Below are 13,534 nucleotides of genomic sequence, written 5' to 3' on the forward strand. Positions count from 1 at the left end.
TGTTGGGACTGCGCTGGAGGACTGACGTGGGGTTCTAGGACGCCCTGCTTTCCTGATTTGGGACCCCCAGAGGCTGTGGCTCTGTGATTGTGATTCTCATCCAGAATTTGGGGAGAATTCTCTTTGGAAGAAGCTGCGGCTAAGTGCAAACAGCTGCGTGGGGATCTCTAAGTCAGGCACAGGTTGAAGGTGAGCCGCATGCGCAGTGCGTGTTCTCAAACCCTTGACCTCTGCATCCGCGTCCTGGGTCAGGGCCAGCCCAGGCTCCCTGTGCGCTGGGGCTGGTTGAGGGTGGTGTGTGTCTGGGTGTACCGTGTGGTGTGCCGGTGGGTCGTGTGCCCGTGTGTGTCGTGTGTGTGCGGCGGGTGAGGTGTGCACGTGGTGTGTTCGCACCTGCACGTAGTGCGCACGCATGCGTGTGCTCTGCACCTGTCTGCAGCGTGCGTGTCTGTGCGCGGTGTGCGTGGTGCGCACAAGATACATGTCACGTGCACGTGGCGCTTCCGTGTAGCTGGTGTGCATGTGGGGGCGGCGATTCAGGTAAAATGAGGCCATTGGGGTGGGTCCTCATCCAACTGGACTGGTGTCCTTACAACAAGAGGAAATTTGGTCACGGGGGGACACGAAGAGCTCTTGTGCACGGAGGAGAGACCACGTGAGGACACGAGGTAAGGCAGCCGTGGGCAAGCCGGAGAGAGGAGCCTCAGATGACCCCAACCCTGCCGACGCTTTGATCTTGGCCTTCCAGACCCCAGGGCGTGAGAGAATAAATGTCTGTTGTTGAAGGCCAAGATCACCTCTTTGCAGGACCTATCGCTAAAGACAGGGACATTCTGAGGTACCGGGGGTTCAGGCTTCTACATAGGAGTTACCGGGGAGACCCGGCGCAGCCCTAACAGAGGGGGTGGCTGGTATTGATTAGAAAGTCTGCAACGAGGGTGAAGTCCAACCACTGGCTCGTGGGCCAGGCCAAAGGAAATCGTCAGAGACCCAATTCTGGAAGGATTCACCTGGGTGCATAAAGTAGCCAGATCACCCCGCTGGGAGTCCAAACAAGCCACATCTGCCTCCCGCTCACCACCGTCCGTCCCAGGAGGCCCACACATCTGGCATGGGGCCAGCACGCTGGAATGACTCGGAGAACGTTCTGTTCCGGGTCGCGTCAGGGGAGAGCGCAGGACAGGGCTGCCTCCCCCATCCCCAGAATGACACCGGGCCACAACCATTTGGTATCTCTCCCGGGTGCCTTCCTAAACCTCTAAGCTCCCCTTTGGTTTTTTCTCTAGATCTGATTCCAGTCCCTGAAATGTTATTAGCATAAATGGAGTTGCAAATTCAGATGACCTCAGAGTTGGGCAGGTAACATAAACAAAGGAATGAGACAGATGAGGACAGGGCAGGGCGTGGTTGAGTGGAAAGTGACGACCCTGCCAAAAGGCATTTAAATTCAGCCTGCTGTAAAACACCGCTCTGGCCAAAGCAAAACCAGCTTGCCAGCCAGAGGCATCAAATTTGTGCTTTCCATGGAGGACATGGCTAAGAGATGGGCTTTGAAGACAGACAGACAGAGCTGGTTTGGAATCTTAGCTTCTTATCTGCAAAACACAGTGGTGTTTCAAAATCAGAGCTGGGGTGTCTGGGTTGCTCAGTTGGTTAAGTGTCAGCCTTCAGCTCAGGTCATGATCTCAGGGTCCTGGGATCGAGTCCCACGTCGGGCTCCCTGCTCAGTGGGGATTCTGCTTCTCCCTCTGCCTCTGCCCCTCACTCCCCTGCTTTGAGCTCTCTCTCTCTCTCAAATAAATAAATAAAATCTAAAAAAAAAAATCATAGAGCTGGTGTGATGAATATATGAAATAACGCACGTGGAGTGCTCAGTGCAGGGCCCGGCACATAGTAAGTGCTTAATTTATAGAAGCTGTTATTATTGTGGTAAGTCAGAGGACAGCGATGGTGATGAATTTTTTATAAAAGCGGCCTGCCTTCTCAGGAGCGAATTGATGAGACCACTCGTGTGTGGAGCCATGGCGCCCCCCGGTGGTCATACTCGATAACTGCAGAGCAGTGTAGCGGGCCGAAGAAAATGGTTAGGAGCCAAGTTACGCTTTCGGGTCAGACCGACAATGGGTTTGAATCCAGTTCTGCCATGTGCAAGTAGGCGACAGGCCATTCACCTCCACTCTTACCCTCCATCACTCCACCTCCGATTACAATCCCATGGAGTGGCTGACAGCTTAATGAGACAATGTAATATCACCAGGCAGGCAAGTGATATTAATGGCCATTACTAAGGGCTGGCTATGATCCTAGCAGGATCCGATGGCAGCGTGATCCTAGCACTCGGAACGCCCCTGGCCCCACGCTGCCAATATCCTCCGTCTCGTGGGAGGAGAAACAGACGGATGCCCCATTGTTACTTCTTTTTTCTTTCGTTGGCTGGAGCTGAGGAGGGGTTACTCTGCCTTGGAGTCCCTGACCAAAAAAACAGAACCCCCGTGGATACCTGAAATCTCACTGGAGCGAAGTCCTCCTTTGATCATGCATTGCTGTATCCAGACTTCTCTTTTACAGTGAAAATTCCCCTGCAACTTTCAAACACCCCGGTGAGGATGAGTGCATCAGCTGCTTTCCTCCCAGACAGGAGGGGCCCGAGGGTGCCACAGTGGGGGACACTGTGTACTGTCGTCATCTCCAGCTGGATCCCACTCCACACACACCCTTCACCCACTTGTGTTTCTGCCCAGAGAGACGACTTCCTCTTAGGGACCAGAAGGGGATGAGGAGCCCACTGAGGGAGGCCTTCCTGGGGTGGGAGCCCTGCCCTCCAGCTGCTGAGCTGTCCCCAGGAGCTGGAGGACCAGAGGCCAGGCCGGGACTCGGACTGCAGGGCCCCCTACCATTTCCCTCTGGAGCAGGAAGCCCCACACCAGCCCCACTCCCCCTCCGCCCTGCTCACACGCCTCCTTACAGGGTCCTGGGCTCTTTTTTCAGCAAACTGAAGTTGCTTCTGCCCGGATACCCCGACAGAGGGACCTCTGCTTGCTCCCTGAGTGTCCTTTCCCACTGCCCTGGAAGCTTCCTGCCAAGACCCCAAGGTAGCCGTCAGTGGTCATAGGCCCCGGCAATGCCCATGGGGTGGTTTCAGGTTCCCCTGTGGCACAAGACACCTCAAATGAATGCTGGACATGGCAGAGCACGGGCCAAACTTCCTAGAGCTGGCACTGGCCGAGACGGGGACAGTCTGTGTGCGCGCCTGAGCCACCAGGGGGCGCCTGACTCTGGCCACCTTGCCTGACACGGAGGCTCCTGGGGGCTCAGGAATGAGCCTTCATTTCAAACCATCCAAGGTGATTCTGAGGCAGTCATCCTCTGCCCCCCACCCCTCACTCCCATTTCCTACACACACGCATGCACACACACAAACACAGTCTACAGACCCTCCTTCCCTCAGTGGGTTTTGTTAGAACCCCTGCAGATTTAAGCAGCTCCCTCCTCATTCCTATCCTCAGCACCCCTCCAGTGGTCCCTCCAAGCCCCTCCTCCTTCCTGGGATTCCTGGATCATTCCAGGGTTTCGAACACTTCTTTACCACCCACAATCCCCCTCATCTGGTTCTCACTGCACTGCCTGTGAAGAAAGCCATGGGCAGGGATTCTAGTCTCTTTGGCAGAAGAGGAAACTGAGGCACAGAAGGAAGGAAGGAATGACACAGAGCGAGTCCATGGTGGCACCGGGGAGAGAAGCGGGAGTCCTGAGCCCCCACTCACTCTGGGCGCTGCCTGTGGAGGGGTGAGGAGGAGGAGGGGAAAGGGACCCGCCCCTCCAACCGTCCCACGGGGCAGCCGGCTGCGGGAGAACCTTCACCGGAAGTGCTTCTTCACACATGAGTCGGGACAACTGCTTTCCTGCCGCTGACTTGCTGTGTGACCTCCGGCAAATCTCTCCTCTCTGGGCCTCTGTAGAGAAGGAAGGTGGCCACTGGGTCCCCCCTGAGACGTTCTGTGACTATCTAACTGGGACCTGGGTCGTCTCCACGCTTTTGCGGCTTCTGGGGTCCTCAACCAAAATGCAAGAGGTACTGGGGTGTTTGGCAATCATGATCCAAGTCTCCATGTCTCCACTCCTTCTTCAGCCGGGCTTTCCTCCACGAGCATCGACACTTCATGGAATCCCCACCACAGTCTCAGGAGGGAGGGAGGTACTATTATTTTCCCTGTTTAGAAATGGGGAAACTGAGGGTCAGAAGAGACATAAGTGGCTGAGCAGGCCAGGAGGCCAGGAGGCCAGGAGGACCTAACCTCAAAGGGCAGGCTCTTTCCTCTAACATGTGCTGCTCAGGGAAGGTTCTGGAAGTCTGCTTTAGAAATCCAGGGTTTGCCTTAGAAGGTCTTTGATCCGCCTTAGCCGAACTGAAGCGCTTTGGCTGCCCCGAAGAGGTATGATGGGAACTGTAAGAAGAAGGGCCCCCAGCCTCTCTTGCCCGCTTCAGCCAGTCCCTCAGGCTGGGCCCACAAGCAGACCCTGCAGCTCCTCCAGAGCCCATGAGCAGATGCAGGTTTATTATTGTACAGACGGCAGCATCCAGAACCCTCACCCCAAGCACCAGCCCTAACCCTAGGCCCGGGAGCTCTGGTACCCAGAGGCTTCTCTCCAGCACTGGGCCAGCCCCAAACCTGGACAATGCTCTCAGAGCCGAGGCCCGGGACCCACCAGCCCTGAGCAGTGCCCCCAGCCCAGCCCTGTCCTTCCCTCGGAGTCCAGAAAAGCCCAAACACAGACGCAGAGCCACGGGCTGGCTGAGGATGGGAGAATCCGCAGGCTCCTCTCCACAGAAACGCAGTCCAAGGTTCCAGCCCCGCCATGAGGCCCCAGCGGCGCTTGAAACAGCACGCGTGGAGCTGGAGGAAGGTGCCCAAGTACCGAGGGGGAAAGGCGAGGCCAACCTCATCAGAAACAGACTCCAGGTTGCAGAGCTGGATCACAACACCAAAGCCCCCAAGGTCCACAGAAATAAGCAGGAGAGCAGCATCCCCACGGTTCTGCTTGGACGCCATTGCCACAATCTTCCCTGGGTTTGAAGGGGCCTAGAAGCCCTTTCCTCTGTCCTCCCAGGTTCACGGGACCGTGAGCCCTCAGCCTCCACCCAGCCCAGCAAGCACAAGGGACTGGAGATCCAGTGTGATACAAAACATCTGTAATGAGCTACATGCAAATACCATCTTCTGCCAAGCAAGCCAAGGGGCTCATTATCCAACAGACTGCACCCACTGGGGACCTCAGACTTGCTCTTCTCTCCCTGGGAAATGATGGTTGACAAATAGCCTGTCTTCAGCACCTGCCTGAGAGTCTGTCCCCAGAGAAATCTGCCTGGGCTTCCAAGGGTTTCCATGCTCATTCTCCCTTGAGGCTGCAGTGGGCCCTGGTGAGGGAAACGGACAAACCAATTCGTAGGACATCCCGGTGTTATTCTGGCAGCCCCGGGGCTCCTGCGGGGTGGCCCTTTAGCGCCCTGGGCCCACTGGAAGCCCCAGATGCGAGGCAGCCTCGGGCTCAGGCACACTCAAAGACGGGGGCCATCCCACCTGCCCCTTGGCCCTTCTTCCCACGCCAGGCTCCAGTGCCGCGCATCTCCACCCCTTCTACTGGTCCAGGAGGGAAGCTGACTGAACCGGTGGGAGGAGGCAGGAGCACTGTGTCCTGGGATTTTCAAACTAAGCATGTCCATTGCCTCTATTGTCATCCAGAACATCTGTAAGCAAGGGACAGTGTGTGCTGCGCGAAGCCCATGAAAGGCAGGGCCTCTGCCCCGTCGGGAGGCCGGGGGGGCTTCCTGGCTCGCCCGCCGCGGGGATCTGTCACTCCCCCCACAGCCAGACGGTTAAAATAAATCAGGGCAGGGGTGCAAGGAAAGGGGCTGGGAGTTCGTATTACTACCTTGGTTTAGTGACGTCTCCCAAAACACACAAAAGCTCAGGGTAGGGGGACCCTAGCAGCAAGGCGAGGGAACGGATGAGGATGAGGGAAAGGCGCGCTCAAGAGACCAGGGCTCTTCCTTCGAGGCTTCCCCTACCGCCGGGCACAGAGCTCCCGGAGGATCCCCAGCACATTCCATTCCTCTGGGCACCACTGCCACCCAGCGCAGGGCCACGGGAGGCCTCCTTAAACGGATGTGGTGTGGATGTGAGCTGGACCCCAGGGCTCCGGGTCCAGAGTTCAGTCCTCCTTGGCCACCCTGCCTGGTAATGCAGAAAGATGGGTCCTCACATCCTCAGCAGGGATTGCTGGCTCTGCAGAGAGACAGCGAGAGGCTCAGGTGAGAGAGGGAGGGAGGGAGAAAGGAAGAGGCTGAGCCAGGTTTGAGGCGGGGTTCAAGCCTCAGGCTTGATGTTCTCTGTGGCCAGGACCCACCTCTCCCAGCCTCCGGGGCAGCCCTGCCCGGGGGCTCTGACTCAACAGGTTCAGAGTCAAGGCCGTGAGGCCTCTCCCAGCCTGGCTGTCCCTGTGCCTGGTACTCTCTTCCCGGCCCTCCTCCTCCTGTCATTTCGTTCACCCTTCCACCCTTCGGGTCATAAAGTGTCAGTTCCTGCAGCCAACACGCCCAGATCCCCTGTGAAACACAGGACCCAGCAGAGCCCAGCACTCACCCCCAGGACACCACCTACCAGGCTAATGTTGTCACTGGCTATTTACTGGGTGACTGCACAGGGAGTTCTTCTCCTGTCCTGGGACTGAGTAGGAACCTCCAACCCACACTAAGCTGGGATTGAGGAGGGGGGTGGGGGTCTTTGGTTGGGGGCAGGGCAGGTCGCAGAAACTGTTAGCATCACCAAGCACAGGATTTATGGTGTGAAGGCTGGTCCTAGCAGGGAAAAGATTTTGTCTTGTGGATACTTCACCCTGAGACCCATGAGAGCCACTCTCCTTCAGCCCAGCATAGCCCAGCCCAGCTCTTTTTCACCGGTCTTACCAAGCCCTCCCAGCTCCAGCATGGGACACTGACTGACTGACAGTGGGGGTTTCTGGAAGGGAGGACTGGGGGATGGGGAGGCCGGGGGCAGAGGGATTACAGACTGAAGTGGGCAAAAGAGAAAGGGAGGGCCGAGAGAAGAGGGCCTGCCCATCTCAGGCAAGCTCAGGTGAGACTGTGGGAGTCTGGGAGAGGCTGTTTTGCCGCACCTCTGGATGTCCGACTTCTGCATAATGAGCTGTAAGTTAAGGGTTTACTCTCATCTTCACCCCATTTCTTAGGGCAGGAGTGGGTCCCTGATGTATCCCTAGATCCCAGCAGAGCATCTGCTCAGTAAATGGAGGTCAAATGAATGAATGAATGATGAATGAGTGAGTGAGTGAAGCCCCCAGGGCTCACCTGACAGGGAGCAGGTGCTCTGCACATGTTGAGCTAACAAGGGGTGTGTGTGTGTGTTGGGGAAGGCATGATCTATCAAATCCACAAATCTGTCGTCCCTGCCTCTGCTGGGGGCCGGGCCTCAATTAGCCACAGGACAGATGCCCAGTAGATAACATCCTTCCTCCATCTCCCTGGTGCCCAGAGCTCTCTACAGGCTCCCCTTCCTCCCCTCCCCACCCCCCAGGGGACACACCTGGTAGACAAGGGTCAGGTCAGGAGGTGAACGAAGAGGATGGCCAGGCCGATGTTAAGCAGGATCACCATGCAGATGAGGACGGTGTTGGGGACCTGGGAGCAGTGGAGAGAAGCTGAGTTCCCATGGCCTCTGAAACACCCCCCACCCAAGACCCAACAAGGCTGGACAGAAGAGCAGGAACTTCTGAAAGAACCCTCCTGAGAGCACCCCTCGTTTTGCTCACTGCTTGTCCAACACCTGGATAGCAGACCATCAGAGCTGGAAGAATTTTGGGAAATGATTAACCAAACCATACAGGGTCCAGAGAGGGGCAAGGATGTGTCCCAACGCACACAGTGGGCAGCGCTGGGCCTGGAAGCCAGAACATGCCTTCCTTTCTGCTAATCCCCCCCTGGACGGCATCCATTGGTCCCACAGAACCTTGCCTCACTCGCGGTCCCTGATCTTTCCAGCTCGCAGCCCCCTCTAATAAGCCCTACTGGGTCCTTCCTCCACTGCCAGGAAGCCCCCCCTGCTACCACACCTTGTAGCAGGTGCTCAGCTCAGATCGCTCTGGTTCCCCAGGTGCACTCATTCCCCCACTCCCCCGCCCCGCCAACCTGCTTAGGGCTCCCAGCACCCCCTTCTCCAAAGCACTGCCCCCTGCTGACCTGATCGCAGGCACAAAGGCCTGCCCCCTGCCCCAAGGTGGGCGGACTCTGCACTGTGATTTATGCTACCAAGTCCTGATCAGGCTACCCTTGACTAAGCCCGCATCCCTGCGGGGGTTTCCCCTGCTCCATCCTGTGCCATCACCCTCCGCACGCCCAAATCATCCGCACTGGAATGCCGCCTCGAGCACAACCAGCCCCGGGGGACCCGAGCTGGGACACGTCCTCCCGCCCCCAGCCTCACCTCGTCCACCTCCGCGGCGGCCTCGGCTGCCTGCGCCGTCTCCTTCCGAGCCTTCTTCTTGGCCCCCGCCTTGGTCAGCCCTCGGGCCTCAGTCTTGCGGGCCTTGGCCTTGGGCTCGGCTTTGGGGACGATGGGCTTGGGCTCCAGCTTGGCCGGGGAGCCGGGCGCGAGCTCGGTGGCCCGCGGCGGGGCGGCGGCCGGCGACGGCGGCGCGGAGTCGGGCCCGGGGGCGTCGGGCTCGTCCTCGAAGGGCGGCGGCGCGGGCGGCGCGGTGCGCACGGCGTAGCTGTGGTAGCCCCGGTACAGCGCCACCTCGGGCTCCTGCGCCTGCGCGGGCGGCGGCTGCAGCGCCTCGATGGCCATGTGCTCGGCGGCCGGCCGCGCGGGGCTGCGGCGGTCCGCGCCCTCGGACGGCGTGAGCGGCCGGCTGCCCTCGGCGCCCGGCTCCCCGTTCCAGGCGCCCGGGCTCGCCAGGCGGTCCCTGGTCGCCCCCGGGCGGGGCCGCTTGGGCTGCGGGGGCGTCCCGGTCGGCGACGGGAGGCCGCCCTCGGGCCCCAGGGGCTCGCGCTCGTGCATCTGCGGGCTCTCGCGGGACCGCGCCGGGGGCCCCGCCGCCCCGGGGCCCCGCTCCGGGGGCTCCAGCAGGCTCTCCGAGTTCTCCAGGATCTCCTGCAGCAGCCGGCGCTTCTGATACTCCGGTCCTGCGGGGGACAACCAGCGAGGCTGGCCTCGAACCCGGGTCCCACCACCGGTGGCCCTGGGCGAGCCACTTAACGCCGCCCAGCCTGCTTTATCTACAGCCGGCACCTTCCTACCGTCTAGCGTGGGCCCAGCACTATGTCCAGCAGTTTCCAAAGAGTAGCTCATTGTAGCCTTTTAACAACCCTAACTCTGAGGTCCATGCTATTATTGGCCTCATGTGTCCAGAGGAAGAAAGGGAGGCTCAGAGAGGTGACATCACTTGCCCAAAGTCACCCAGCAGACAAAGGGCAGAGCCAGGACCAGCACCGAGTCCGACTGGCTCCGGAGTTTATGCTCTTCACCGTGACACTGGTTTCCTTCCATTCCCTTATCAGAAAAATGGCCTAATCGTACCTATTTCATAAATACTAACGGAAGGGTTAATGGAAAAAAGCGCATGAAAAATGCGGAGCTCAGCGCCTGGCACATGGTGACAGCTGTTGCTATGACCACCCAAGGTGGAGGCCCCTCCGGGAGGTGTCGTAAAATGTCGCTTTTCCTGGGACCAGCAGGGGGAACGCTGTGCCGGGAGGCAACCTAGCCCCCCAGGTACACATCTGTGCTCCACAGTCCCCCGACTGGTCCCCTGTGGTGTCCCTGCTACAGCCAGGATAACATTTAGAAGACACAAGTCTAATCATGCCACTTACCATAAAACCCTTCAGTGCGGAGAACAGCAATCTCCCACCCCCTGGACTCCCCCTGCTCTCTATCCCCCGCCAAGTCTCTATCAGAGGCAGAGTCCTTCTTGCTCTGCAGCCTCTTTTCCCACCAGTTCCTGCCTGTTTTGCTATCTAACCTCCGAGCCTGCCACTCGGCTCCAAGTTTCTGTGCCTTTGCACCTGCACTCCCTCCCCCTGGTTTGCCCCGCCCACATGGCACCGCGTGGGGCCGTGATTCGCAGTGAGTGGTCCGAAACCAGCAGCATCCGCGTTGCCTGATCCTTGTTAGAAAAGCACATTCAGGGGCGCCTGGGTGGCTCAATCGGTTAGTCCTCCGACTTGATTTTGGCTCAGGTCATGATCTCGGGGTCCTGGGATTAAACCCCGCGTCGGGCTCTGTATTCAACATGGAGTCCGCTTGTCCCTCTCCCTCTGCTCCCCGCCCCCCATCTCTAAAATAAATAATAAATAAAAATCTTTTTTAAAAAGAGCAAGAAAAAGAAAAAGAAAAGCACATTCTGACCTACTGAATCAGAAACTCGGGGTGGGCCCAGCAGGCTGTGTCATGTTTGAGCCCACTGACCTGGTGAACTCTCGTTCAGCCTTCAGGATTCGGCTCAAACGGCCTCTCCTGAGGGCGGCCTTCGCTGACATCTCCCTGCCTGACTGGGTGAAGTGCCCCCCTGAGCTCCCAAAGCCTCTGTTCAAGCCACACAGAACTGATGCTGTGCGGAATTTAATCATAACGGTGAGACAAGAGCCAAGAGTTATCAAGAGCTCACTGTGGACTAGGCCATGTGTTCCCCACCTGACATGCATTGGACCCACCCCCCAAAAGTAAGTATTATTCTTACTCTCATTTTACAGATCAGAAAACTGAGGTTTACAGAAGTTAAAGAACTTAACAAGGTCGCTGAGCTGGTTAGCCGCGGAGTCAGGACGTGAAAACGTGCCTCACTCCCTGATAGGCTGTCTTCATGACTCTCTGCTCCTTTAGATTCTGAACCCAGAATCCAGGTTTTGTACGCAGAGCCCAGCACAGTGCCTGACATGTGGGCAGCACTCAATGCCAGACTGAAAGTGATGAGCAAGAGCAGCGGGGCTTTTTACCTCCTCATCCACAGAGACCTCTCCATTTGCTAAGCTTTCATCAGCTCAACTGTCAGCCCTGTGTGCAGCCTGGGGTGGGTCCAGTCTGCAACCAGCAGCCTCTGATGCCCCCACCACCATCTCAGCATGAGTCCCCTAGTGTCGCTCCCAAGCTTCTCACCCAAGCTTTCACCATACCCGCCCCCTAGCTGCTTGAGCTCACGGACATTTGTGAACTCACTTGGGCACCTCAGCTTTCCAGCAACCAAACAAAAAGAAAAATGGTCCAACCCTGGGGGGCCTGCCCTCACCCTGTCCTGCCCGTCCCCTCCCAGGCTGGCCCTACCTGGCTGGTAGAAATCCGGAGCCAGCTCCCTGGCCAAAGTGCGGGCAATGTTGGACTCCTGGTTGGCAGCGAGGGCGGCCTGTTCCGCTGCCTCAGCTTTGGCCTTGGCGTGGCTTGTCCTGAAGAGACAACATGGTAGAGACTCAGGATCCCTCCAGAAAACCAGACCTCTGCCCACCAAAGACACGCCGGACACAGCATTCATTCACTCAGGCTGCCAATGAAGACGTACTGAACCCTGTGAACCAGACTGCTGTGCATTCCCTAGACCATTCCCTCTTCCTTCCGGGCACACAGATGGACTACATCTCCCTTGCAGTCAGTGTGGTCAGGTGACTGAGTCCTGGCCAGTGCACTGTGGGAAGACATGATGTATGCTGTTTCCAGGCCTGGCCCATAAAAACCTCCTGTGTGATCCTCTACATCTTCTCCTTTCTCCCTGTTGCTGGTTCAACGGAGGGAAGGCCAACACCCCAGAATGGGGAACTGAACTTCTTTTGTGTCACGGACCCTTTTGGCATCTGGTGACACTTATGGACCCCTTCTCAGAATGATATTTTAAAATGCATAAAATACATAGGATTACATAGGGATGCAATTATACTGACACACTGTTTCCAAAATATTACAGGAACGAAAAGCATTTTCTTCATTAACACATTGAACAAAATATCTAGCAAGTGAACTAACCACAATAATTTTAAAGTACAGATTAGCAGAAAGGGTATTTCAAAGATATCCACAATAGGGGCGCCTAGCTGGCTCAGGCGGGGCAGCGTGCAGCTCTTGATCTTGGGGTTGTAAGTTCGGGCCCCATGTTGGTTGTGGAGATTACTTAAAAAAATAAAATTTTTATAAAAAAAGATATCTGCAACAATAATAATGTGACATGAAAGTATGTAATTTCCACTGGTGACCAAGTCACAGATGTTTCAAATACTACTATGGTTTATTGCCTACCTCCATAAGTGAAGCAAATGCTAAATTTCGGTAATAGGTTAGTAAAAATAAGATAGTTTTTCCATCTGTTGAAGACACTTTGGGTGCCCTGCCCAGAACACTTCGCTGGGCAAATGCCCCCACCCCTAGCTCCTGTATAGGCTGCTAATGCTCACTGCTATCCCAGAGAACGGCACCCACAGAAGCCACGCCCCCACTCCAACCAAGCAGCCCACAACTAATGCCTGATGACACCCACCAGTCCCCCTCTTGCCCCAGGAAGAACCAGCTCTGTGGTACAAGCCAGGCTACAGAACCCCCACCGTGGGGCCAGGCTGAAGAAGGACTGCAGGTAAGATCACACCCTTGCTTGGTTACTTCCCGGCCCTACCCTGCTTCTGTCACTCTCCTTCTCTCCCGAGAGTGTCGTTCAAAAAAATCATCTGAGCAAGAATCCCCACCTCAGGGCGCTTGGGTAGCTCAGTTGGTTAAGCATCTGCCCTCGGCTCAGGTCATGATCCCAGGGTCCTGCTCCCTGCTTAGCAGGGATCTTGCTTCTCCCTCTCCCTCTGCCTCTCCCCCAACTTGTGCTCTCTCTGTCTCAAATAAATAAATAAAATCTTAAATTAAAAAAAAAAGCCCCACCTCAGGCTCAGGCTCAGCTAACCTAAAACAGCATCCAAGTTCACAGACTCCCTGAATTCTATCCACAGAACCCCCCCGTGGACACAGAAACACAGCGGAAGGAACCTGGGTCCAGAAATGATTGTTGCGTAGTGCAAAGTTCCCACACTGGAATGTGGAACATTTAGGCATTACATTTAAACACTCAGTGTGGAACATTTAAGCAAACCTTACATGTCTGTGGTGTTAAGCACCTGAGATTTGGGGCATGTTTGTTTCAGCTGTTAGTCTAGCCAGGAACGCCTACTAAAATAATAATAGCCCCGTTATGAATGGGCCAGGCACTGTTCTAAAGGAATCATGCAGAATATCTCATGCACTCATCATCACGCCTTAGGAAAGATGGTGTCCTTACTATTCTCCCGATTTTGCAGAAAAGAAAGTGAGGCACAGAAAGGTGAAATAATTTGCCCTGGGTCTCAGGCTCTGTGAGGGCAGAAGCTAGGATTTTGAACCCAGGCAAGATGACTCCAGAGTTTGTGAGCTTGAACAACTCTGGAAAGGTGCCACCCTTGGCCAGGAGCTGAGGACAGAGACTCCCGTGGGTAAGACAAACCCCGTCCCTGTCCTCACTGTCA

At 56.6% G+C, this 13,534-nt stretch overlaps 1 protein-coding gene across 1 annotated transcript in view; it reads right to left on the minus strand.

Moving 5' to 3' along the window:
• Positions 1 to 4,534: 4,534 nt before the first annotated feature.
• JPH2 (junctophilin 2) overlaps positions 4,535 to 13,534 on the minus strand; it is a 64,819-nt gene continuing 55,819 nt past the window's right edge. The window contains exons 3-6 of the mRNA XM_036096030.2: positions 11,334 to 11,452; positions 8,496 to 9,196; positions 7,599 to 7,693; positions 4,535 to 6,284 (exon numbers count right to left, since the gene is read on the minus strand). Of these exons, the coding sequence (XP_035951923.2) occupies positions 7,613 to 7,693; positions 8,496 to 9,196; positions 11,334 to 11,452 (901 nt within the window). The 3' untranslated portion in view covers positions 4,535 to 6,284; positions 7,599 to 7,612. The remainder of the gene's footprint in view (positions 6,285 to 7,598; positions 7,694 to 8,495; positions 9,197 to 11,333; positions 11,453 to 13,534) is intronic.

This window comes from Halichoerus grypus, chromosome 10, assembly GCF_964656455.1.
Source record: "Halichoerus grypus chromosome 10, mHalGry1.hap1.1, whole genome shotgun sequence".
In the NCBI taxonomy this organism is placed as follows: Eukaryota; Metazoa; Chordata; class Mammalia; order Carnivora; family Phocidae; genus Halichoerus; species Halichoerus grypus.